General features: G+C 45.1%; 1 protein-coding gene across 4 annotated transcripts in view; it reads left to right on the top strand.

The window, feature by feature from the left end:
• sh2b3 (SH2B adaptor protein 3) overlaps positions 1-26,454 on the top strand; it is a 39,229-nt gene extending 12,775 nt beyond the window's left edge. For all 4 annotated transcript variants that reach the window (XM_029124635.2, XM_029124636.2, XM_029124638.2 and 1 more), the window contains 7 exons: positions 1,827-2,816; positions 20,150-20,251; positions 20,903-20,997; positions 22,178-22,269; positions 22,557-22,771; positions 23,272-23,437; positions 24,099-26,454. In XM_029124635.2, coding sequence (XP_028980468.2) covers positions 1,854-2,816; positions 20,150-20,251; positions 20,903-20,997; positions 22,178-22,269; positions 22,557-22,771; positions 23,272-23,437; positions 24,099-24,436 — 1,971 coding nt within the window. In that variant the 5' untranslated portion in view covers positions 1,827-1,853 and the 3' untranslated portion in view covers positions 24,437-26,454. The remainder of the gene's footprint in view (positions 1-1,826; positions 2,817-20,149; positions 20,252-20,902; positions 20,998-22,177; positions 22,270-22,556; positions 22,772-23,271; positions 23,438-24,098) is intronic.
• Positions 26,455-26,919: the final 465 nt, after the last annotated feature.

Here is a 26,919-nt window from a genome sequence, read left to right as displayed (position 1 = left end):
TGTTGCGTAGTTGGCTGTATCTGTCCACTGACACACTTTACAGCTTATGTTTCACTTTTAGATTTTAACGTGTGTGAGAGTTAAAAGGTGGGGTTTGATTACTTGACCAATTGGTAAGGTAATCAGTAGGCTTAAGTCAACTCTTTGAGGGGAAAAACATTTCCCAGCATGTGACGTCTTGGTTTTTGAAGTAATTTAGATCAGTGGTTTGAGCCTGGGGAACTAGTGTACTGCTGTTTTTGGATTTACACTTGGTACTCGACTACATTCTGGTCAAAATCACAAATGTGAAGAAAATACATTTCAACCGGTTAGGTAGTAGACAGTGATTTCTGGTAAAAAAAACAATATATTATTATTATTATTATTATTATAATTATTTATTATTATCAAATAATGTCAGAGCATTAACTCCACTTCTCATCTTAATCAGAATCAGAATGTGTGTACTGGCAGAAATAGGCTTCATCATGAGACCGTGTTGGAAAAGGAGAAGCCCCCCCGCCCCCCCCCCCACTCCACTGCAGCATCCACTGCTATGCCAACTTCCTCAATCAACCCTGCATTCATTCACTATTACTTTAATGGATGGGCTCCATTCATCTGGCCTTTCACTGTGTGTAAAACTGATTTAGACTTATTCTAATCAAGTTAGTCAAAAACACACACACACACACACACACACAGAGACTGGGTGGAGCAGCAGAGATCGCTGTCCGGTTAATGGAATTGGTATGGGTCCCAGCTTTCTGCAGGCAGCGGAACCGTGAATCGGTGGCTGTCCTGAAGCTTCAGCAGGGCCGTTTTGCTTCTGCAATATGGTGAAATCTCACAAAGCATATGACCTGTATGTGTTACTTGCATCACACTCTGGTTAGGTAACTCCCCTGAAGGCATGCACTGGTGTTATTCACAAAATTGCGTGGTGACAAAAAAATATTATCCGTCGAGGATTGTTTTGGATTTTGCAGTTTGATTGTTGTCATTTGGACATAACATGATCAAATATCCACTTCTTATCATCCCAAAATGTTAGCTAGCTGTATCAAATACATTCACAGCCACGATCGTATTATAGGAATATAGAGGATGTGCTCTGGTAATACTGAATGGGGTCAGTGGGGAGTTTGTTTGGCAGGCCTTCATCCATAAATTTTGCGTTTTAAGGTGTGATGTTTATATGTCCTCTCAGGTGATCTGTTGCCCCCAGCCTTGGTACAGTCATGATCTCTAAACTGTTCCCGGTCAGTTGCCACCATGGTTATACACTTGCATGTTTTTAGTCTTAGAAACATGGATTTTTTTTTTTACCTTGGCCATGTAGGCCAATTCCCACAATTGTAATGGATGTGTTGGCTAATCCCATTTTAAGACTTCCACAGCAAAGTGTGTGTGTGTGTGTGTGTGTGTGTGTGTGTGTGTGTGTATGAGTGTTTAAGGTCTAACTATATTCATGGGGACCAAATGTATAGTAAAACCAGAAGAAATTGGACGGTCCCCATGAGGCAAATGTCAATTTCATTTTAGAGTTAGAATTGTGATTAGTGAGTGTTTCTGATCTCTTAATTAATTAGATAACGTTTTTATAATTGCGTGTAACATATAGGCTATTTAACCTGTAATTTGATTTGTTTGAATTTGATTGATGGTATTTTTTTGGAATAGTAGGCTGCAGTGTGGATGAGGGTTTGGGTTAGGATTAACCTCTATCCCTTGATATGGATTTAACAAGCCTTTGCGCTGCATGAGTTACATTTAATTCTAGTTGAGAAAATTGCCACTGTTAACCATACACCCCCCCCCCTCTCCCCCCCTGTCGTTTGTAGTGATTCTCAGCTGTGCTGGTTTCTGCCATGAATGGTAACACTATCCACCAGACCACGACCGAGGCTTCCGTTACAGCGCCACGCGGCTGGAGGGAGTTCTGCGAGCTGCATGCCGTCGCCGCCGCCCGGGAACTAGCCAGCCATTACTGGAACTTTGCCCGGGAGCAGTCGGAACATGACGTCGTCCCGCCTGACAGCTTCTCCAGGCAGTTTGGCGAGCTGTTCCAGCAGCACTTCCAGAATGAGGTGGCCAAAGAGAGTCCCTTGTTGGCCCCGCCGTTCCTGCCGACGATTGGCCGGCTGCATGTTGGGCCCTCCTTGTCCGGTGCCCTGGACTACCGGGAGTCTACCAGCGCCCCGGCCCTGTTTGCCATGCTGCCCCCAAAGACGGACCCCATGGCGGTGAGCCGGGAACAGGAGCGGGCCCAGCGGTGCTCGGCAGCCAGCCCGGAGCTCTTTCCCCGACCTCCCACCCTGAGCTGCAGCCAGGAAGAGGCGGCACTGCTGGAGCGGCGGTCTGCATCTGAACGGTACAACCCGGCTTCGACTGCCTACCCGGCTGCTGAAACCACGCACATCTCCGTCAGACAGATCAGGGAGAATGTGTGCCGCCTCTTTAAGAAGCGCCCGCCCCCTGCTCCGGACGAGCCGGTGGGCCGGGTTACGACTGGGTGTCCGGACGCGGGGATGTCGTCGACTGTGGCGGCATTGACTCTGACCCCCTCCCCGGAGGCCTCCCCCTCAGCCGCTCCTTCGTCGACGGCGGTCCACATTCTGGACCGGCTGGCCAGCAGGTTCGGCAGGCAGAGTGTGAAGCGCCGGGCTCGGGCCGCGGGCAGCTGCAAGGAGGGCCAGCTGAAGTACCTGGTGGTTGATGACACTATCTCAGACACACAGCATCGCTGGCAGCACTGCCGCCTGCTGGTGAGGGAGACCCGGGAGGGCCTGGCTGGAGAGAGGTTCCAGCTGGAGCTCTACGACCCACCCAAGGTAAACTAAATCTCCCGGCTGCTAGACCTGCGCTCTCCTCTTTTCTGCCGTCACATTCACGTTTTAATATTGCAAATCTGGCCTTTATCTGCTGCAGTGGCAGCGCTGGCTGCTGCAGGAGCCATGATAATTTGTCCCTGTCATTGACCATGCTGATTTGGCTGTCCCTGGTTGGTCTAGGTTATGTGCTGTTTGAGAGGAGGTCTGTTGTTCCTGCCAGATGTTTCTGTTGTTAGGTATCACTGTCCACAGCTGGAATTGGTTCATTTAAACACAGTTTAGCCCGTTCCACCTACACTGGCTGCCAAATGTGAGTGATCTAAAGCTCAACACGAGCGTTTCAGTTCAGCTGACCTCCCACACCGCTTCCTGTCTCGGCTTCGGTTAACTTTTCTGTGCAGCAGACATGTTTTGGCTTTCGTCATGGGGTTACTTTTGTGTTTATGACTTCAAAAGGCATCTGTGGAGAGCTTTTCGTGTAAATTAAATCAGACCCCCTCCGCCCCCCCCCTTTACCAACTGCATGACATTGGCCACCATATCCCCACCACTGGAAGGAGGCGCCCTCCTGCAAATTAAATCAGACCCCCTCCGCCCCCCCCTTTACCAACTGCATGACATTGGCCACCATATCCCCACCAGTGGGAAAGGAGGCGCCCTCCTGCAACCTGAGGGAGCTTACTGTAGTTGGCCTCCGTTGTGACGCAATTTAAGGCGCCGAGGATGCAGCTGGATTCAAACCCCGGTTGTGCGTAGCTTTGGAATGGTAGCTTCCCACAGACACAACAGATTAGCGCCACAGGGTCAGGCTGGCAGAGCCGGAACACACAAGCAACCTTTAAAGAACCTTTTAAAAGCTTTTTAAGCTTTAAAGTTTTACAAGCGGCCACGGACGCAGGCCCGAGCATGTGTTTTTGGTTAATCACAAGGCTTTGAGAAAGGCTGCGCTAATAATGTATATTTAGAAGGCAGCTCTGGGAACATCTGGCGTCTTAACATGGCCAAGTGCACGTGGGTTGGGAATGTGAGGTAACGGGATGTTTGATTGAGAGATGTGCCGCTGAAGCTCCGTTAAGTCTTTCGCTCAGGGTAAGTGTGCGTGTCTGTGTGGAGGGAGGCCTTGCACTTTTTCGGAGGAATCTTGGCAGTGCTCGGAGAGAGAGCATAGAATAGCCTTAAAAGGAAGGCTAGCTGCAGTGCACATCACACACACACTGACACTCACTCAACACTGTTCAAGCACTCCGATATACCATGTCCTCCACAATTATTGTCTGCCTTGGTGAAGATGAGCAAGAAAAGGCTATGGGAAAATGTCATTGTTGTTTATCAGCTTCTTACATCTTGCTGTCAAATCATGATAAACTGAACTTTCAGCTTGTTACTTCAAGTAAAATTGGTCCAACAAAATATGAATTCTTAAAATGTGTCACGATTATTGGCAGCCCTGTGTTTAGTACTTTATGCACCATTCCCTTGCCAAAACAAAACAACGTAGTCTTCTGTAATGTTTGATTGGGGGTGGTAGAACACATAGCAAGGGATCTGAGAACATTCATCCTTGTAGACTATCTCCAGACCCTTAGGAGCCTTTGCTTCTTGCTTCTGGACTTTTCAGCTCAACCCACAGGTTTTCAATCGGGTGTATGTCAGGAGACTGAGATCACCGAGCCTTTTTTTTGGCTGGATCTAGAGCAGTGTTCCCCAATCCTGGTCCTTGGGACCCAAAGGGGTGCATGTTTATGTTTTCGCCCTAGCACTCACACACATGACTTGGGGAGTGAAGCGTTCCTAATGACACAGAAATATATCAAGTTCATCAATGGGAAGATACTTCTACTAGTTTTGGTTACTAAGAATGTCTAGGGATTCAAAATGTGTTTGCTTCTTTGAGTAATGTTGGTTCAGTTATAGATTAGAGCTATGCTGATCTAGCACCACCCCCCCCCCCCATTTTCCCCAAGATATGTTTGCGTGTAACAATGCCTGTGGTGAGTGCCCACAAAGATAGTATAACCTGAGAAATTGGGGTTAGGGTTATTTTAAGGTTCGGATTATGTCGGGGGATGGATAACATTAATTTCTGGTTTAGCGGCCCCCACCAAGACAGAAAAACAATGTGTTATACATACACACACATACAGTGGGGACAACAAGTATTTGATACACTGCCGAGTTTGCAGGTTTTCCCACTTACAAAGCATGTAGAGGTCTGTAATTTTTATCATAGGTACCCTTCAACTGTGAGTGACGGAATCTAAAAACAAAATCCAGAAAATCACATTGTATGATTTTTATTTGTAATTAATTTGCATTTTATTGCATGACTTAAGTAAGTGATACATCAGAAAAGCAGAACCTAATATTTGGTACAGAAATCTTTGTTTGCAATAACAGAGATCATATGTTTCCTGTAGTTCTTGACCAGGTTTGCACACACTGCAGCAGGGATTTTGGCCCACTCTTCCATACAGACCTTCTCCAGATCCTTCAGATTTCAGGGCTGTCGCTGGGCAATACGAAGCCATGACCCATCTTCAATGCTCTTACTGAGGGAAGGAGGTTGTTGGCCAAGATCTCGCGATACATGGCCCCATTCATCCTCCCCTCAATACGGTGCCATCGTCCTGTCCTTTTTGCAGAAAAGCATCCCCAAAGAATGATGTTTCCACCTCCATGCTTCACGGTTGGGATGGTGTTCTTGGGGTTGTACTCATCCTTCTTTCTCCAAACATGGCGAGTGGAGTTTAGTCCAAAAAGATCTATTTTTGTCTCATCAGACCACATGACCTTCTCCCATTCCTCCTCTGGAACATCCAGATGGCCATTGGCAAACTTCAGACGGGCCTGGACACGCGCTGGCTTGAGCAGGGGGACCTTGTGTGCGCTGCAGGATTTTAATCCATGATGGCGTAGTGTGTTACTAATGGTTTTCTTTGAGACAGTGGTCCCAGCTCTCTTCAGGTCATTGACCAGGTCCCACCTTGTAGTTCTGAGCTGATCCCTCACCTTCCTCATGATCATTGATGCCCCACGAGGTGAGATCTGAGGGAGATTGACCGTCATCTTGAACTTCTTCCATTTTCTAATAATTGCGCCAACAGTTATTGCCTTCTCACTAAGCTGCTTGCCTATTATCATGTAGCCCATCCCAGCCATGTGCAGGTCTACAGTTTTATCCCTGATGTCCTTACACGGCTCTCTGGTCTTGGCCATTGTGGAGAGGTTGGAGTCTGTTTGATTGAGTGTGTGGACAGGTGTCTTTTATACAGGTAACAAGTTCAAACAGGTGCAGTTAATACAGGTAATGAGTGGAGAACAGGAGGGCTTCTTAAAGAAAAGCTAACAAATATATCATATAAGTTACATGAAAGATACTGTTGGACTGAACAGAGCTGCAGGGCAGGAAGGAAACGGTTTAGGGAGGTTACTATGAGGTCTTGGTGATTTTAAAATACTTATGTCATGCAATAAAATGCAAATTAATTATTAAAAAAATCATACAATGTGCTTTGTAAGTAGGAAAACCTGCAAAATCGGCAGTGTATCAAATACTTGTTCTCCCCACTCTATTTGGTTCAGATGGTGTCAAGCATGTGTGGTGGCAACCAGGTGAGGAGTACAAAGACAAGTGTGTCTACCTTTCAAGCATGGTTGTGGGAGTGTCATGGTCTGGGGCTGCATGGGTGCTGCCGGGCACTGGGGAGCTACAGTTCATTGAAGGAACCATGAATGCCAACATGTACTGTGACATACTGAAGCAGAGCATGATCCCCTCCCTTTGGAGACTGGGCCGCAGGGCAGTATTCCAACATGATTACGTCCCTAAACACCTCCAAAACGATCACTGTCTTGCTAAAGAAGCTGAGGGTAAAGGTGATGGACTGGCCAAGCATGTCTCCAGACCTAAACTCTATTGAGCATCTGTGGGGCATCCTTCAAATGGAAGGTGGAGGACTGCAAGGTCTCTAACATCCACCAGCTCTGTGATGTCGTCATGGAGGAGTGGAAGAGGACTCCAGTGGCTACCTGTGAAGCTCTGGTGAATGCCATGCCCAAGAGGGTTAAGGCAGTGTTGGTAAATAATGGTGGCCACACAAAATATTGACACTTTGGGCTCAATTTGGACATTTTTACTTAGTGTACTCATTTTTGTTGCCAGTGGTTTAGACATTAATGGCTGTGTGTTGTGTTATTTTGAGGGCTGTACACTCACTACTTTACATTGTAGCAAAGTGTCATTTCTTCAGTGTTGTCACATGATAAGATATAATTAAATATTTACAAAAATGTGAGGGGTGTACTCCTGTGAGATACTGTGTGTGTGTGTGTGTGTGTGTGTGTATGTGCATATATATATATATATATATGTGTATATATATATATATGTGTATATGTATATGTCAATAGTTTATTTAAGTGAATGGGTGTTTCCAAATGTTTGACTGATACTGTACATAATAACCTTATTGAGGACAATGTCTGTCTGAAGCACAATGACACCGCGGGTCTGGCAGGAGGAAGCCGGTCATTGGCTGATAAATGATTTGCGTGAGAAGCTCCATAGTAGGGAAGTCCTAACTTTAAAGACGGCGTGTGAAGCTGATAAACAGGGCAGATAATCTGCTGTCAGATTTCACAGAAATACATTTTCATTCTTTTTTTTTTTTTTTATTCAGGGTTAGCCAGTTTTAAAGGAGCGGTTCTGTTTTGATCACACTAACGGTAAAAACATTAAATGTACAGAAAGCAACACCTGTGTGGCTAACAGCGCCGTGTTTGGATAGTTTTGGGATGAGACGCCGGTGGCCTTGAGGCCAGCTGGTTTGGCTTTTCAACAGTGCCTTGTATTTTTAGGAGGGAGGCTCGCCCATAGACCAGAATTCACAGCTGAGGCTGTTTACGCTGCCAGTGAATTAAAACCAGCCTCTCATCCAGGACTTGGTACCTGAAACGCTGTTGCTTTTGCAGCATTGCGTCAACATTTTGAGGTGTCATCTTTACTGCCTGGTTTACTAGGCTCACCTTAAAACTGTAGCGTGTGTGTGTGTGTGTGTGTGTGTGTGCACACGTGACTCTTTGACGGTGGTAATATTCCAGTTCGTCTGTCTGTGTTTGTGTACGCTCACGTCTGTTTTGTATTGTGTCAAGAAATTAGTCGATAGAAGTGAGAAATCGTTTTCACTGTAATTGCTTATCTTGATATTTTCCCCGAAACACACGGGCAGTATACTTCATCAAGATCTAAATTATAGGTTATTTTTTGCTTTGATTCGGCTCCACATTTGTTTCTAAAATAAATATTATTCTTTTAATGAAAATCTTTAGGCTAATAATATTTTTTGTACATTTAAAAAAAGAAACCATACATAATTTATATAATATAATATAGATAATATACTAAGGCTGGAATTAAACCAATTTCTACATCTGTAAATGTCCACTGAAGTCAGCAGCTTAGAGGCCATCGTGTTTTCATTTGTTCTGTATTTATTTTGGATCCAGAAACAGTGGAAACTACTAAGGATTTTAATCAGTCTAGTTGCAGTCTAATCTGAGGGAAAATTTAATTTTCTAATTTTGCCTAAACTCTATTGCAGTGGCCAGTCCATAAACCTAGGTATTGCCAAGGTCTGCTATTTATATATTTATATATTTAAATCTGTTGTATTTCTTTCAATATCCAATGTTAACGTTAACTTTACTCCTGCTACTTACAGTACCACAACTAAGCATCGGAACATGTGGCCTGAGGCTGCTAAAACAGTAACTCACTTAACCCCCTTTAAAGTGTTCCAGGAAATGTGACACTATAGTACTCAAGAATAACCCCCCACCCTCCCTCCGAAAACATTCTAGTTCTTTTTGATCAAAGTTAATGTAACTCTCTGTTGTTCTCCCTGTTTGATTCATTGCTTTGGAACTGGCGTGTTTGGTTTTTGTGGGTCTAGTCACAACTGTCATGGATCTAGAAATATGTATGTTATCAGTGTTTCACTATTAGCTGTTGGCTAAATGTTTTTCCTGCTGCATCAATTTATGTAACAGATATTGAAACCGAAGTCTAAATATTAAACCACAGAGCTGTACATTACTATATGTTCACATGCTTATGGTCTTATATAATACAGTGCCAGTAGAAAGTTTACATTCTACACACCATATCTTTGTGTATCGCACACGTTTTTGATTATACATTAAAATTTCTAATCTGAAATTTTAGTATTGGTCTCAACCCCTCTTATAACAACAATCCTAAATTACATAATGTATAAGAAAACACCTTCCAAATAACACTAGCAAGCTAACTGGGCTCAGCCTGGGTTAAATTAATGTCGTTTCAGGATAAAATCAGCAGTTTCTGTGGGATAGTAAATCACCAACCAACCAAAAGCACCGAACTCTGCTGTGAAGCATCTAGGGGCAGCTTCAGGTCATGGACATGTTACTTCTAGTCAGAAAGGACCTTCTCAGTATAGAGAAAATCAATGGAGTAATGTACAGTACAGAAAAGTCCCAGACGTCTTGCTGCGCTCAGCACACAAAGCCAATTTCCCTCAGCGTGCCAGTGACCTGAGCCCACAGCCACAGGGGATTGGCTAAGGAATAATCAGTTGAAAGTGGCCCAGTCACTTTCCAACCAGTGTCCAAATGTAAGGATGAAAATGTGTGGCACGACATGGAGATTGGTGCCCATCGACGCTCCCTGTAAAATAAACACACTGCAGCTTGAATGGTTTTGTCAAGGTGGGTACCGTTATGGGTCCTCCTGACAAATATTTACCTCACTGCGGTGGAGAATTATCATATTGTAGATGAGTGTAGAGGAGTCAAAACAAAAGAAACAACAATGCAGACACTTAAAGGACAATGTGAAAATGCTCCATGGGCTTGTAAACTCTTTATAGGCCCTGCACGTGGTACTGTCATTTTAAAGGTCTGGACTACTTGATGAAAGAACGGCATCGGAACACATCCTCTTCGAAGGTAGAAATCAGACACCTGCCTCCACCGCAATGCAGACAAATGGAGACCTGCGAGAGGGAGGTTGGCCTGTTTGGTCGGGTTGACACATTTCATAATCATCCAGATCACAGGGGATTACTAGACAGTTGCAGTTTTATTCACCCTCATTGCAATATCAAACCCACTGTCTGTTTCTGACAGTAGCGTTTCTCATAAACCTGTGCCAATTTCACAACCTCGAAATGGCCGGATTCTGGGCCTTAACGCAACACAGACTTTTAGAACTAATGTCAGCTGAACCGGGGAAAAACATATATGATGAAGTTTGTCAGTAATCTGGGTATGCGCACCTGAGTTTGCTTGCCTGTGCTGATTACTGGTCTTAAATGGCAGCATTTTAAAATTATATACAGCGTTTTGGATGACCTTTTATTTCATTCTGTACTACACATGTGAGCACATTCATTGCATTGTTGGTGAGAAACTCCAGTGTAGATTTGGCCTTGTGTTGTTGTTTATTGTCCCGCCGAAAGGTGGATTCCTCTGCCAGTCTCTGGTGTAAATCAGATGAATGGAGGTTTTCCTCTAGGATTTTGTGCTTATTTGCCTTCTGCTTGTATCTGAATATCTCCCCAGTACCATGATACAGCCATTACCATGCTTGAAAATGACCATTTAGGATGCATGTTTAGAAATGATTGTATTCAGATATTTGTGTTCTGTAAATGTCTGTTCTTTTCACTGTCACATTAGTCACTACAATGTGGTCGATCCATCCTCTGTTTTGTTCCATCACTGCAATTGAACTGTTGCAGTTTTAAAATCACCAAGACCTCATAGTAACCTCCCTAAACCGTTTCCTTCCTGCCCTGCAGCTCTGTTCAGTCCAACAGTATCTTTCATGTAACTTATATGATATATTTGTCAAATGTGGCTTCTGCAGCAAGAGTAAGTACACACCCTGAAAGGTTGACAGATAAAGTTAACTTAATTACATTGAAAGATTATATGTTGTTCATAAAATATCTACAGAAATGCAATTTCTGTTATAAATAACAATGTAGCTGTTTCTTGAAGCTGTCTATCAGTGTCTAACAGTGAGGGATTTTTGTCCACTCTTCTTTAGTGTACTACTTCAACTGGGTCACGTTCGAGGGCTTTCTTGCATGCACGATCCGCTTCAAGTCCCCACACAGCATTTTGATATGACAGATCTGGGGTTTGACTCTTCCGTTTAAAGTTTTCCAGGCCCTGAGTGCACCAAAACAGCACCAAACTATAATGCCACCATCTCCAATACTTTATGGTAGGTATGAGGTTCTTCTTTTCAAAGGTAGTGTTTCATTTTCACCAAACCTGGCATCTGGCATTGTGGTCAACAACTCTACCTGTGACTCATCTGTCCAGATTGTATTGTTCCTGTAGTTTTGGTCACCTTTAGCCAGGTATTATCTGGCAAGCATCAGTCATGTCTTGATATTTTCTGACTTCCCATGTAGGACAGGTTTATGCAGTCGCTTTTTGACAGTTGATTCATGCACTTCAATGTTGACTGTGGCAAGACAGGCATATATATCTCTTGATTTTAGCCTGATTTTAGATGCTCATAGAGACTTCCATGAGCATCTTTCGGTCAGCTCTTGGGTGAATTTGATGGGACGACCAGTGGAATTATTTATCTTGAAATGCTTTGAAACCCCTCAGACTCCTAGGCATCAATAATCTTTCTTCTGAGGGCCTTTGATATGTCTTTTGATATTGGCATGATGTGCTACCACACACGCATATGGTAAAGACCAAATATGAGCACATTTTTCATCTTTATAGAAGGCTGGGCTCCCCCAAGTTACACTCAGATTATCTTTTCTCTAATCATTTGCAGCTGTTTTGGTACACCTGATTGTGATTTTTGCCATGGTAGTGTGAGCATCTTGGCAAGGAAAAAATATTGGGGGTAAAATATTCTGCTACTGGGTAGTTCATGATGCCACTGACCTCAACAATGGCATCATGGCCAGATGAAGCAAAATAGCACAAAATAATCAAAGATCCATCAGAATATTTTACTGCAGGTATAGATTTATTCTTTTGTCTTGATCTAGTTTCAAGCCTGAAATCTCCACTGTTGTGTAAACCTGACGTTTAAGTATGAAATTACTGTTTTTAATTAATGGGTCTATTACCAATTTAATTGAATGTTGATTGAATAAATATAATTAGTTACCAACTGAAAATATATTATACAGATGTCATGGGTGTTTTTGATAGAGGCAGAGGCTACACTGGTGGAAAGTCGTGTACAACTGAAGTTGTCTAAAGTGTGGGAACGCTTTACTTTGAAGAATGGAGAAAAGAAATCAACTAAGTGTCAACACACATTGGAGCCATTATGTCAGAGAAGGAAGAGGGATCAGCAGGATTGGTTGAATCTAAAACACGTGTGCCATTCTCTGCTGTTGGAGAGTTCGTTTTGGTTAAGCCTCATGGCACGAGTTGTGCTTTTGAAGTTAGAAATTGTTGGTTGGCTGGGTTGAGTTGCACGTTATTGAGCGTTAGCAGCAACAATCTGCGGGGTACTTGGTGGCGTGGAGTTTAGCCATGCAGTGTCTTTTAGCTAATCACTCACTATAAAATTGATGGATCATGTCAGAGATTAACCATATTTTTATAAAATGCAAAGTTACATTTATTAATTGTTCATTCATTATAAAAGTATTATTATGTTTAAATGGAATACACATCAATGTCCAATGATCAGTTAATTTAAGTATTTGTTTAGGGAATGTCCAAAATGTTGAATATATTGCAGCATTTCCATTGTTTGCAATGATTCCTGTATTTATAATGTTATCTTATAAATGCATGTAAATTTATATTTTTTTTATCCTTGTAAATAAAATAAAAATACTACTTTAACACTAAATCTGGCTAATCTGCAACAGCCACACACTTGGTAACCATTAAACCCAGTCCAGACTTAAGATATTTTATAAAATATATCTACTTAACATGAAAACTGGTGCAAGTAAATTCAGGAAACTTCAAATGAGAGCAAAAAATTTTGCTCTGTCTCCACTTTCTTTAGAAAAATGTGCAATAAATATCTTTGAAATGTCTAATCTTCAATTTTGGTATGTTTAAACTTGGTAGGTGTGTGTGTGGGTGTGTATGTGTCTCATATGTAATCAAATGGATGGGTCAATCTAATTATTTATATCAAATGTAAATAATATTGACAGTGACTGCAGTTTTTTTTTGTTTAATTAATTTGAGGCTGGGGGGGGGTGGCACCAGTGTTAACGTGACACAGAAAAACTAGAGAAAGAAAAAAGAGGAAGTGAAGTGGTAACCATAGTCATGCAGGATAGTGCTTGTTTGTTTTTAAACCTCTCACATTAAGTGTGTGTGTGCGTGTCTGTGTGTGTGTGTGTGTGTGTGTGTGTGTGCGCGTGTGCGCATTGCGGGCATCATTGCTGATCTCTCTCTTATGGACCTGTAACCACTGTGCTAACTCACCTGACTTTGCTGACTTGCCTCTGGAAAGCCCCCGAGAGAAGCTGCTCGCATCTAGCAGCCGCTCCTTCCTTTGCAAGCTCTTCCTCCTCTGGTAACTTTCTCTCTTTCTGAACCCCCCCCCCAACCGCCCCTCGACAACCATTATTATTTTTTTGTCACGTCTGAGAGGGCTCGTTACACTAGATTTTGTAAGACATATCGAACAAGAGTCGCCAGATAATTTTGCTGTGTGAACTTACAGATATCGGTAGCTCAAGACACCACCTTCCGTGGTAGCGCGCCACGTTTTAGATAGAGCTCCCCTGGAGGTTTGTGAGGGAAATTTTTATGCAAACTCAGAAGTCTATTCAGCGTTGTATCTCTTGTAAACAAGCTCTAAGATGGTGTGATGGTCCAAAAGTGCACTTTCAAATTTCACAGTCCGTTATTTGGCTAACTACCACATTTCAGCTAGCAGGAGTTCTGGATTCCCAGTACACACATGGCTGCCGCACAGTCCTGTCATCATATACATTCATGCCCGATTCAGGACCCTGATAGGTCGTGCCCTCCGCAGGGTCGCCCGACTGGTCGTGCCTTCAGTTAGACAGGGCTGAAATGGCACCATATCAGACGTCTGACCGCCACCAAGCCTCTGTGTGCAGCGGCCGCTTCCTCTGTTCTGCACCTCTGCGCCTGTGGTTCCAGGGACCATGGTCAAAGACTAAAACTGTACCCCGCAGTGGAGATGGGAGACCCACAGGCAACCTGCCCTCCCCTTTCCCCAGGAGTTGTCTCACGTTGTTGTTGGCCAACCAGGTTTTTGGGGATGCATGGTTTATCCACAGGGCTGGTATTCCCATGGTTTATCCACAGGGCTGGTTTTCCCATGGTTTATCCACAGGGCTGGTTTTCCCATGGTTTATCCACAGGGCTGGTATTCCCATGGTTTATCCACAGGGCTGGTATTCCCATGGTTTATCCACAGGGCTGGTATTCCCATGGTTTATCCACAGGGCTGGTATTCCCATGGTTTATCCACAGGGCTGGTATTCCCATGGTTTATCCACAGGGCTGGTTATTTCCATGGTTTATCCACAGGGCTGGTTATTTCCATGAGAGGGTATTTCAGGCATACTTCTGGCAGGAGACAATTGGGTTGGTGGCACATGACTGTAAAAGGTTAGGAACCCCTTGGCCAAACACACCCACGCACGCACGCACGCACACGCGCGCGCGCACGCATGCACACGCTGTTAGATAGAGAGACACGTTTCCTTGTACTATCGTTTCTGACTCTATACATTTCTCAGTAGCAGGATCAGTCGAGTATTTCTGTGAAACTGTGGTTCCACTTCCAAGAAAAGGGCCAAAGGTCACTTGAAATAATGATTTTTATGGAACGATTGTCATGATCACATTTGGGTGTTTTTGTTTATAGCGTTTTATGTGCCAGTAGCTATTGACTGTTGAAGATTTGACACAGTCAAAATAGTGGCTGTTTGAATTAATTGCATTCACAGTTTGATCTCTTAACTGTAAAGGGCTTCAGCTTTGGTGAATAGAGAACCACATATCCCAGTCGTAAAAACAGCAGCAAATTCAGTAGCTCTAGGACTAGACAAATGAGTATTACTGAGACGTCTCAGAAACTTTCTGAAGAGGTTTCACATGTTTCGCTTCTGTCCTGTTGGCAACTGTCACTCTGTCACTTACAACTGATAGACGATAGAACCGAAATGTTTCCTAGAAACCTGTCATTTCTCAGTTTTACCTTAGCGCCACTGTCTCCACATCCTTGCTGATGTCATATCTAGCTAGATCTAGTTCAGACAGCGTTATCGCAGTTTGGTTCACCGGTCCTCCTAAAGACCGCTTTGAACTGAAAACCAGCTCTCTCTTTCCTGTGACACGTTTTGCTTCCACTGCAGGGTTATTCGAAAACTTGCTTTACCTTGAAGAATGCCGAGTTGGGCATGAAGACCAAAGGCACAGGTTACAGCATAGGATCCCTAACTTTCTTTGCATGTGACTCCCATTATGTATTCAACGACTAGGCCTAATGTTTGCTTTTAAATTGGACCTATGGCAGTGTCAGTGTTTTTGTAACATTTATTTAATCGGATTTACTACCTGGTCCTGTCTGATCAGTCCAAAGACACGTGTGTTCTGTCCATCAGGAATGTGGTAATCACATTTTGTAGATTAAACTGTTGGGAGGTTATAACCAACTTTCTAGGAAGAAAACGGAAACTACATTCATGGCACACTCCAGTAACCCTGGTCCTATTTACTAAACAACATATTGTTTCTTGCAACCCCAAATCTGATTTTCCTTAGTTTGGGGACCACTTGGTAAACCTAACCATGCCTGAGTAGCATACACATTAGTCATGTGGTATTAATATCCATAGAAACAGTAATATTCTGAGTAGCCTTATGGATTTGTCAACCAAATAATGGTTAGGTTATGCTTAGTTCACAAAGGTAAGGTTACTGATGTTAAGGTTAAGTTGAGAGTTAGGGGATTGGGAACAAGTTCTGGGTTTCCAGTCCCCAGAAAGATAGAAAAACAAACGTGTGTGTGTGTTTACTGGTAGTGTAAAGACGAGACTGAGCGAAACATTTGGAAAGTCTCACACGAGGGTCCTGAAGATGTCGATGACAACCCCAGGGTCAGTGGAATGTCTTAGCAAAGCATGCAGGGAGTCATGCCCCAGTGGACGGTGACAGCCTCCTCAACCCTCCTAGGGATAGTGGAATGCTGATTGAGGGGGGGGGGGTGTTGCCATGGAGACAGCCTGAGAATGAGACCCTGGGAAACGCCTGGGGACCCAAACATCCTGTGTCCCTTCCTCTTTCTGTGGTGAGTAGTGGGTGGTGTGAAGAACCAACGTGTCTTTGTTTGTGTTTCAGCGAGTACTGTAGGGCAGACAGGAGACCCCCAGTCCCCCCCACTGTCCTGTCGTTACGTACTTTGAAGCCCACACGTTCGCTAGGTTTGTGTGCGTTTTCACTGTGTACATTTCATCTTTATTAATAGAGCAGAGCAGGGGGGAAAGATAAGGGGGAATTTTCTTAAATGGCATAAGGCTGGGATTTGAACCCATGCCACAGTGGTACGTCTGCAGCACTTTAAACCACTAGACCACCTTAGGTCATGAGGTTCACCTGTCCAATGACCTTTAAACCATTAGACCACCCTAGGTCAAGGGGTTCACCTGTTCAATGACCTTGGCCTAATTGTGGCCTGTCTCACACATTGTTTGGATTTCTGAATGTCTTCATCATGATCTTGTGCTCTGTGACACATATCTGTGTTAAATTGGCAATTTCATCAAACCACAATATTGAATGTTGTGTCAGTGTGACAGTAGCTGAAACACAACTGTGACAGACTGACTAAGATTGAAAGTGACCAGTGAGAAGTGAATTGGAATCACAGGGTGTCACAGGCAGCCATCTGTTAATTCCCCTGGAAGTGCTGTCACTTGACTCTGTCATATCAAGCTTTAAAGTGGTCATCCTCAATGGAAACTACGACCGAGAATCCACCGCTGTGTCACTCACCAGCTGATGTAGGAGATCTGATGTGGTCCGGATTGGTGCTGCCGACTGAGTGCTGTGAGACAGGATTTTCACCATCCAGTGATCTCAGCCTCTTGTTAAACATCTGTGCTGTTTTGCATCTCATAGCGGCTACGTTGCCCTTCTCCAGAAGGTTTTTGCTCTCTGGCTGCCAAGGGGTCAGAGCATACCTTTATCAATTACACAGAAATGCACTAAACAAGCAAAGAAAAATTGACAAACAATGTGGATGCTTGGTGTACACAGCTAAGGAGACTGCGTCAGGCATTTTAAAGCAGAGCGCTAACCAAATATGGCTACATACACGTGTTTTCTTGTCTTAAAAAAAAAAAAAGATTATGTTTTCACAGGCTTTTAATGGAGTCAGCCTCCTAGTGGAGATCCAAGGGACTCTGGGGTTTTACCTGGAACCTATACCCTCATTGGCCAGTTACATTTTACATGTCAGCCATTTGTAAGTAACTCTACATAACATTAATCTTAAAGGCTAAATTGGACTACCACGCAGGGTTTTAGTTTTTTTGTTTAGGTACGACAGGTTATGGCTAGGTTAGGTTTAGGCATAAAAGTTAGGGTATTAAAGTTACTCTGGTCAGGGTAAGCGTTCGGGAACATGGATTTGTGCGTCTGAACGTACGTGTGCTGTGTTGAACTTGTAACTTTTCCTAGAGCTGTCACCGCCATCTGCCTCACAATACAAAGTTATCCCGTGTAGCTCAGTTGACAGCATGGCAGGAGGAGAGGGAGCAAGGACTAGGAGCAACGAAGAATATGTGCTTGGAGTTACCGACTGATCAGGTATTTCCCTGGTCGTGACCTAACCAAGTCCTAATATCAGGTTATAATATAACCAGGGAGGTTTGCTGATCTGGGTTCAGATCAACATCGCTGCCATCTTTAATCTTTTTCATCTTTCTTGGAGCCTGAGGCACTACTGGGTATTTTTCATTATCCTCTTGTGATACATAATTGCTTCAGAAATCGAAACATTTAACCTAATCTAACCGCTTAATGTTGTTGTGTGGAACGTTTAGCTGGTTAAAGACCCCCCCCCGCCCCCATTTGTATTCACTGTTGACCAATACAATTATAATCATACTATACATTCAACAACTAGCTGTCTGACTGACTGTTGTGAGACGCTTCTTCAGAGGGCCAGTTAGTCATGGCTTCACATACCCATCCTATGAGTCAAATACCTCTTTTGTGCCTGAAGCTGTTTGGAGGAACAATGGTTCTGTGTTCTCCATTCATACAAAGGCTTGTGTGGAAAACGAGGGGGGGGGGACAGGAGTTTCTTTTGAAGTGCCCAACCTGTCTGGGACTAACATGTTGTGTGTCCCAAATGGGTCCCTCCTCCCCGTGTCATGCAGTGCTTCAGCAGTCAGAAGTCGTGCCCTAAAACGGGAATAGGGTGCAAATTGGAGCACCGGTTGGACATTCCTCCCACTCCCAGTGTCACACAGGGTCACTCTCACCCGCTTTAACCTCCAGGAATCCACTTCTCTCTTGCTTTTTCTGTCTTTGTGTCTCTCCCTTTACTCGCTCTCCTTTCTACTCCCTTCTGTCTCCTTGTCCCTCCCTCTACTGTCACTCCTCTTTCTACTCCCTTCTGTCTCCTTGTCCCTCCCTCTACTGTCACTCCTCTTTCTACTCCCGTCTGTCTCCTTGTCCCTCCCTCTACTGTCACTCCTCTTTCTACTCCCTTCTGTCTCCTTGTCCCTCCCTCTACTGTCACTCCTCTTTCTACTCCCTTCTGTCTCCTTGTCCCTCCCTCTACTGTCACTCCTCTTTCTACTCCCTTCTGTCTCCTTGTCCCTCCCTCTACTCTCACTCCTTTCTCTCTCCTTTCTCGTCTCTCCCTCTCCTCACTAACTTTTCCTTTTTTTTTCTCCCTCTTGCTTTCGGCCCCTACTCTCCATCCTTTCTTGTTGTTTGTTGTCGTGTCATTTCCTGTCTCTCTCCGTCCCCACAACTGGTTCTTGTTATGCTGTGCCTCATGTCTGTCAGTGAATTGTCATCTGTCGATTAATTTGGATCTGGAGGCAGATATACAGGGCAGACTTATGCCGCTTTGATTGCACAATAACTATGCAAATACAGGACACTGATTCCACACAGCCACTACTCCCCCAGGTGAAACGGCCTTCTCGTAGCAGTAGAATTCCCTCTAACAAGGTGACGGCGGAGGGAGGGGGGGGGGGGGGTAAGCCAGCACGTGGAACAGCTCACATGACACACAACATCAGACATCACACAATGGGCACCTTCTACTCTCCTTCCGTCCTTCCTTCCGCACAGCTTTCCTGGAAAAAGCCAGGGATTAAATTTCAAAGGCGACTTTTGACATGTCTACCCACGGGCTGTTGGTAATGAGTGGCCCAGTCCACCCACCATGAGAAGCAACGAGAGCCTGTCTTCCCTCCCCGAGGAGCTGCCTTCCTCCAGCCCACTCTGGGTCTCTCCAGACTGAGCTGGGCCGGGCTGTAAGGGAGGAGGCCTGGAGCTCGGCCCAGAGAGCTCCTCTGATGGGAGGAACCAAGCTGGGTTCTCAGCAGCAAAGACTCATTACACCCTGGAGATAGTCTTGACACAGGGACACACAAACACACGGCCTGTCATGTCCCAATAGTTGTGTTTCCTGGTAGTTCCTCTACCATCTGGTCCTTGAGCTCTGGTTAGACTGCCTAAAAAAATCCAAACCGCAGTAGACCGGATTAATGCAACCTGATCTGTCTCCTCCCCAAACCGACTCAGACTGACCACTACTCACCACAGAGTCACTAAAATGGCCCTGGAGAAGGTTTTTCAGAAAAGCCGAAACAAAATGTAATTTGAAAGGTCCTAATGAGGTGTTTTAAGGGAGTCAGGCAGTGTTTATGGGGAGTCAGGCAGTGTTTATGGGGAGTCAGGCAGTGTTTATGGGGAGTCAGGCAGTGTTTATGGGGAGTCAGGCAGTGTTTATGGGGAGTCAGGCAGTGTTTATGGGGAGTCAGGCAACGTTTATAGGGGAGTCAGGCAACGTTTATAGGGGAGTCAGGCAACGTTTATAGGGGAGTCAGGCAACGTTTATGGGGGAGTCAGGCAACGTTTATGGGGGAGTCAGGCAACGTTTATGGGGAGTCAGGCAACAATTATGGGGAGTAGGAATTGCGCTGAAGCGGGTCTGAAAGAGTGTATAATGGCACTGATGTTTGTCTCTTGGACACGTCATGTTGTATCTATGTCTGCCTGATCTCTGACTGTGTGTGTGTGTGTGTGTGTGTGGTGGGTGTGTCCTCCAGGGCTCCAGTCCCAAGCTGACAGCCCGTTGCTCTGACATCCTTGAGATCCGTCGCTGCAACCGCCTGGAGATGCCTGACAACATGAACACGTTTGTTTTAAAGGTGAGTAGGGAGGAGACAGAACCCCGGGTGATGAGGAGTAGGGAGGAGACAGAACCCCGGGTGATGAGGAGCAGGGAGGAGACAGAACCCCGGGTGATGAGGAGCAGGGAGGAGACAGAACCCCGGGTGATGAGGAGCAGGGAGGAGACAGAACCCCGGGTGATGAGGAGCAGGGAGGAGACAGAACCCCGGGTGATGAGGAGCAGGGAGGAGACAGAACCCCGGGTGATGAGGAGCAGGGAGGAGACAGAACCCCGGGTGATGAGGAGCAGGGAGGAGACAGAACCCCGGGTGATGAGGAGCAGGGAGGAGACAGAACCCCGGGTGATGAGGAGCAGGGAGGAGACAGAACCCCGGGTGATGAGGAGCAGGGAGGAGACTGTCCCCGGGTGATGAGGAGCAGGGAGGAGACTGTCCCCTGGTGATGAGGAGCAGGGAGGAGACTGTCCCCTGGTGATGAGGAGCAGGGAGGAGACTGTCCCCTGGTGATGAGGAGTAGGGAGGAGACTGTCCCCTGGTGATGAGGTGTAGGGAGGAGACTGTCCCCTGGTGATGAGGAGCAGGGAGAAACGTCTTGCCTGTTTTCTACCTCCTTCTCATGCACTCTCTGTGGTCCATCTCTTTCAGCTGCAGTATTGTCTTGTCTTCCAGGTGAATCACTATCCAGGTAGTCTCATCTTTGAGACGGACAATGACCAGCAGGTCAGCTCCTGGACAACAGAAATTAAAGAATGTATGAACAACAGGTGAGAACCACACCTGCCCTGAACCAGGACACTAGCAACTAACACACATTTTACAAATACATCCCTCTCTGCTTTGTCTCTGTCTGTGTCTGTCTGTGTCTGTGTGTGTGTGTGTGTTGCATCTGTTTGTGTGCACGGGTAGCTATGTGTCAAGCGCAGCCCTGTGAAAGAGGAAACGCGGGGGAGGTCTTAGTCTCATTGGGGAAATCTCAGGAGCTTTCTCATTTCTGCAGATGTCAGAAATTCTGTCTCGCTTCCCCTCCCTAATCTTTGGTTCTCAGGCCAACAAGGCCCTTGACACTCACAAGTAAAATGTTCTCCTCTTGTCAACGGTTAGTTCCTCAACAGTTGGGGCTGTAAGCATAAACCTTTATCTGGAAATGAGGTGTTGTTGTCTTAGCCCTTTTATAACAAGCTAGCAAACCATCAGTGGTGCCGACTGATATGCTAATATGGGAATGGAGTCCACACGCCTTCAGCCAGTCACCTGTCATAATGTTCTTGATCCAGCTCTTAGGATCAGTACACGAGACTGTACTCAGAATTGGATGGGTGTGCAGCTATATTTAGTGTGTGTGTGCGTGAGTGTGTGTGAAATATACTGTCTGATGGCTGTGTTTATTTGTGTGAGGAGAAACTCGTATCACATCACTCTCACAGACAGAGAAGAAGGCTTGTCTTCCTGTTATTCAGGGTTCTTAGAACTCTAGTCAGCAGTCAAGCAGGATTTGATTTGGCTTCTCAGCTTGGCTAGATGTACACACACAGTGGTGTGTGCGTGAGTATGTGTTGGTGTGGGGCGTGCAGGTGGGTGGGGGGTATCGTACAATAACATTTGGTTTTCAAGACTTACCAAGACATGCTTCCTGACCTAGCCCCGAGGCTTTGTGTGCCTCCATCCTGCTGCTTCCTGTAGACTCTATGTCCCCCAGCTAACCTTCTCTCTCTTCTCTCATTTTCAGTCTTTTGTTCTCTCACTTTCCCTCCTGGTGAGACCACTGTTACGGAGTTGGCCTTCGATGGTTTCACGCCATTTTATAAACTGATGTGGATTTATACTTCATGTAGATGCATTTCGTTGCCATTGTTGTGTTTTTCTGAAGTGTGATCTAATGGGTTGGCATGGTTAACTTCCCCACTATGTCATGCTGTGCTAACTGAACCTCCTGTCTGCCCGCAGGTCTGTCAGCGTAGATCTGGAGCTCCTGAGCTACCCTGTGGACAGCGCTGCCTCAGCCAATCGGAGAGGGAGCTCAGAGTCCGGCAGTCAGGGTGGGTGTCAGGGACAGGAAGGGGCGGACACTCTTTCCCGTGCGTGTCGTTTCACAACAAGGAAGTGTGTAACAGTGAATATCCCTGGATTCCGTTGTCTTAGTGCTCTGAAGTATTGTTGTGGCGGCCTCGATTGTCTGAGTTGTTGTGACCCCTGAACTCTGTGCTTATGTGTGGGCTGCATGTGTAATTGACATGCAGTAGGAAAAACGAGCTGTGCTGCAGCCTCTGCTAAACTACGTTGCCACACTCTGGTCTGATGCCTCCGTTCTCGTCACCGCCCCCAGGATCTGCGACCTTTGCCCTCTCGGAGCAGGTGTACCATAAGACTGACCACTTCCTGTGTTCGTACCCCTGGTTTCACGGGCCCATCTCGCGGGTCAAGGCAGCCTACCTGGTCCAGAGCCCAGGCCTGGAGGGACATGGAGTCTTCCTGGTGAGACAAAGTGAGACCCGTCGTGGAGACTACGTCCTCACCTTTAACTACCAGGGGAAAGCCAAGGTGGGGGGCGCCAATGTACACAGCGCACACACATACACAGAGAAACACACATCCTCATGGTCATTGTTGTTAATGTGCATGGAATGATCCTTATAAAACTGACTCTCTTTCTCTGTATGTCTCGATCTCTGTAACTATCTGTGTATGTCTCTCTAACTATCTGTGTATGTCTCTCTAACTATCTGTGTATGTCTCTCTAACTATCTGTGTATGTCTCTCTAACTATCTGTGTATGTCTCTCTAACTATCTGTGTATGTCTCTCTAACTATCTGTGTATGTCTCTCTAACTATCTGTGTATGTCTCTCTAACTATCTGTGTATGTCTCTCTAACTATCTGTGTATGTCTCTCTAACTATCTGTGTATGTCTCTCTAACTATCTGTGTATGTCTCTCTAACTATCTGTGTATGTCTCTCTAACTATCTGTGTATGTCTCTCTAACTATCTGTGTATGTCTCTATCTCTCTAACTATCTGTGTATGTCTCTGTCCGTCTGCAGCACTTGCGTCTGTCGGTGACAGAACGGGGTCAGTGTCGGGTTCAGCACCTGCGTTTCCACTCCGTCATGGACATGCTCAGTCACTTCCGCCTCTACCCCATCCCTCTGGAGTGTGGCGCTGCCTGCAACGTCACCTTGTCCAGTTTTGTGGTGGCCAACTCACAAGGTCATCCCTCATCACATATATACACACACGGACAGCAGAGATGATGAACAAACTAAATACCAGTTCTTTACTTTTAACATACATTTTTAAATGTATGTATGTATCTGAAAACATTTTAAGCATTTGATCATCCATTTACATCTGCTTCCATAAATCACCTGAGCTAGATGCGCAGCCAGTGCAGTGCAAGAAATATTTTGTCATATCCATGGTCTATTCCAGTGGTTCCCAACCAGGGGTACTAGGACCCCTGGGGGTACTTGGCCTTTCCACAGGGGGTACTTGAAAACACTCATGACACCATAGACTTACTAGTGAAATGAACATGAGGGGGTACTTCAGGGGTACCCCAAGCAGTGCAAATTCTTTTTGGGGGTACAGTAACTGAAAAAGATTGGGAGCCACTGGTCTATTCCCTATCGCAGCAATGAGCCAATAAGCATTCAGGATTTCAAACCACCCTTTCTGTAACACTAACTCCAGCCACCACTGCCTCTGTAGCGTCTGTGAACCAGCAGTAGCAGGACTTACAGCTCAAAGCCTTGTCTGGGCCATGTACCGTCCCAACTCAAAGCCTTGTCTGGGCCATGTGCCGTCCCAACTCAAAGCCTTGTCTGGGCCATGTACCGTCCCGTAACGGTGTCCTCCTGTGCCCTCGCAGGTCAGATTTCAGCCGCCGTCCTGGTGCCCTTCTCCCTGCACCGCTGGAGCTCCGAGCCCAGTCTGACCCACTGCGGCCCAGCCACCTTCCCCAGCCTGCCCCCTTCAGCAGCCCCCACTCGAGGCCCCCAGCCCGGACAGGCACCTCCGCGCTCCACCCCTCTCCCAGGCCCTCCCACTCTGGGCCCCCTGCGCCGGAGCGAGTCGGTGGGCCGCCGGCCGCTGCTGCGCCACCCCAACCCGCAGCCGCCCGTCCACACCCCACGGGACTCTGACTATGAACTGGAGCCGGACCAGGGCCGCAAGCGGGCCATTGAGAACCAGTACATGTTTTTATGACTGCCACACTCCCCATGGAAGCAGGGGGGGCATTAATGTGTGACTGCCGGGGGGGGGGGGGCCTGAGGTGTCCATTTGAATGTATTTTCCCAAAAAAATAAGTATTTATTGTTAAAGTAGTGGATGTGGTTGCTACATGGTGTTGAATGGCGCAGGTGGGAAAGGTATTCCTTGAGTCCGAGCTGAGGACGGGTCATCCTGTTCCTTCCTCACTGAGTGGGGGTCTGTTCCAGACAATCGTTAGGCAACACTCGCTCTCCTCCACTCTTCCCGCACAAACAATACTTTCACGGCGTATTGTCACTCTTTGATACCCTGCGTTTTTGCATATTTCTAAATGCACAACTTTTGTAACACAGTGTGGCCTACACGCTGCGTATTCGAATAGGTCAAGTTGACTTTTTTTTAGGAAAATCTAATTGTTTATAAAGATACGGGATAGAAATTGATTCTCGTCGTTGGAGTGTGTGTTAGTGTTGCACCTGGAGTTGGAAATTAACAAGAGAGTTATCCCCTGAAGGGAGGGTTCCCGAGCAACACAACCAAATCCAACTGTGTCCACTGCCGTGGCTTTCTGGCCCCTTCGCACACATGGACGTGATACAAACTATATTTTAATGTTACTACAGAGTTTGTCTACCCAAAAATATTGACACAACCATTTTGTGCTTCATTTACGATGATGGTTGTTCTTATTTTGGTGCAGAAAACCTGTATCACAAGCAAAGCAATCAGAATTTGTGCGAGGCCAAAAACCTGCATGTTTGTTTTCCTCTCTGAAATAAACAGCTTAATAGCATTACATTATTTTTCCTATTGTAATGTGTTTCCTCCTGCTCTACAATTTAAAGAAAGCGATGGACTAGAGAGGGAAGGCTTACCTAATCGTTTCCCTAACTGATCCTGATTCCTTTTGAGGGAATGTTAGTGGGGGGGTTTTCCAAGTTAAATGTCACATCATCTTTTCCTTGCTCAACACTAACTTAACAGTGAAACCTTCAAGACATAAACCGAAGCTCAACCTCCATTCGTACTGCAACATTCATGGTAATGTTTCTCATAGGTTTTCCTGTTTTTCTGAAATGCACAAAGGCAGGTGGAATTCCTTTTACATAATCAGGAAATCCACTTGCCCTGAAGAGATGTCTTTTCATTGCATAACCCAGTAAAAAAAAAAAATCTATCAAGGAATTTTACAATTGTTTTTAATTAGGCACCTTCCAATATTGAAACTGACATTTTCATGTATTTAGGTGGGGAAAAAGGATAGACAATTGCGGACAAAGTACGGTTGGTCTCCTGCGTTTATATTTCAACTAATCCCAATCCCACAATGTGCGTGTTACTGACGTAAAGCAACGGTAACTATCAGCCCCATTGCGCTTGCCAGAGCAAAAGACCGCTTTGCCTGAAAACTGAAGTTGATTTACCCATTGGAATCTCAGGACGCGACGTTAGGAATTAGTGCAATAACTACGACATTTCAGTGCTTCAGCATGTGCCGCGTTGAAAAACGCTTTACATTTTAACATGTACATTGTGTTTGAGATTAATCATATTGGCAAAAACACAGCAAAACAATTCCCTCTTTGTACCTATCAGCTAGCAGGAAGAACAACGAACAGTTGCACCAGCGTTGTATCCTCTATTGGACTCCATTACTGACGCCTTGTGTTGCTCGATCTTCCACTCATGCCTGTCTGCATTAAAATTATCAGGTTTGTTTTATACTCAACTAAGGGCCCGTGTACCTCAGGTCTATGTATTTAAACATTTGCTTACATGCTTTTATTTTCCGCGTCTTGCCTGTCATTGTTCAACTGACGTCTTCTCAATACTGTTGATTTTATGTATTAGCACTGTAAACATGAACATTTTCCCGAACTAGCTCTTGAACCATGCCATGGCTTTCTGTCAGTCTTCTCAATTGTTACATTTCCCTCATAGTTAAGAATTCTAAATTATATAGCAACTGTACAATTGACTTTTGTAAAATAAAGCTAACTATAAAAAAACTATCTATAAAACTCTGTATATTTGTGAATATGAACACGGTAACATCCTTTTCTAACTGTTGTTAAGGATCATTAAATATACTCATTTTAGATGTACTTGGGTGGTTTATTTTAGAGCCTCGTTTGCTCATCTTTTAGGAGTGCAAATCATTATATACCTGACTTAACATAGTGCAGCAGATTAGAATTAGCTGAACAGCTGTGGAATTAGTTCTGTAGCACTGGACAAGGCACTTTCATAGTGACCAGACGGTAAAATTAGCTAATCTTTCAGATATATTTGTATGTTATGAATTTTGTTCGTTTACATTTTTTGGGGGGTGCTCACTATACTTTTTATTGCTTAATAATTGCGCTGGTGCAGGGTTCATCCACAAGAGATTTGGTCTCAGCATGACCTCTCCTGCTAAAATGAAGTTAATACATTTAAAAAAGCAAACAAAAAAAAGAAATGTTAATGGTCAAACC

Source organism: Esox lucius, chromosome 13, assembly GCF_011004845.1.
Source record: "Esox lucius isolate fEsoLuc1 chromosome 13, fEsoLuc1.pri, whole genome shotgun sequence".
Classification (NCBI taxonomy): domain Eukaryota; kingdom Metazoa; phylum Chordata; class Actinopteri; order Esociformes; family Esocidae; genus Esox; species Esox lucius.
This window is presented reverse-complemented; position numbering and strand designations above follow the sequence as displayed.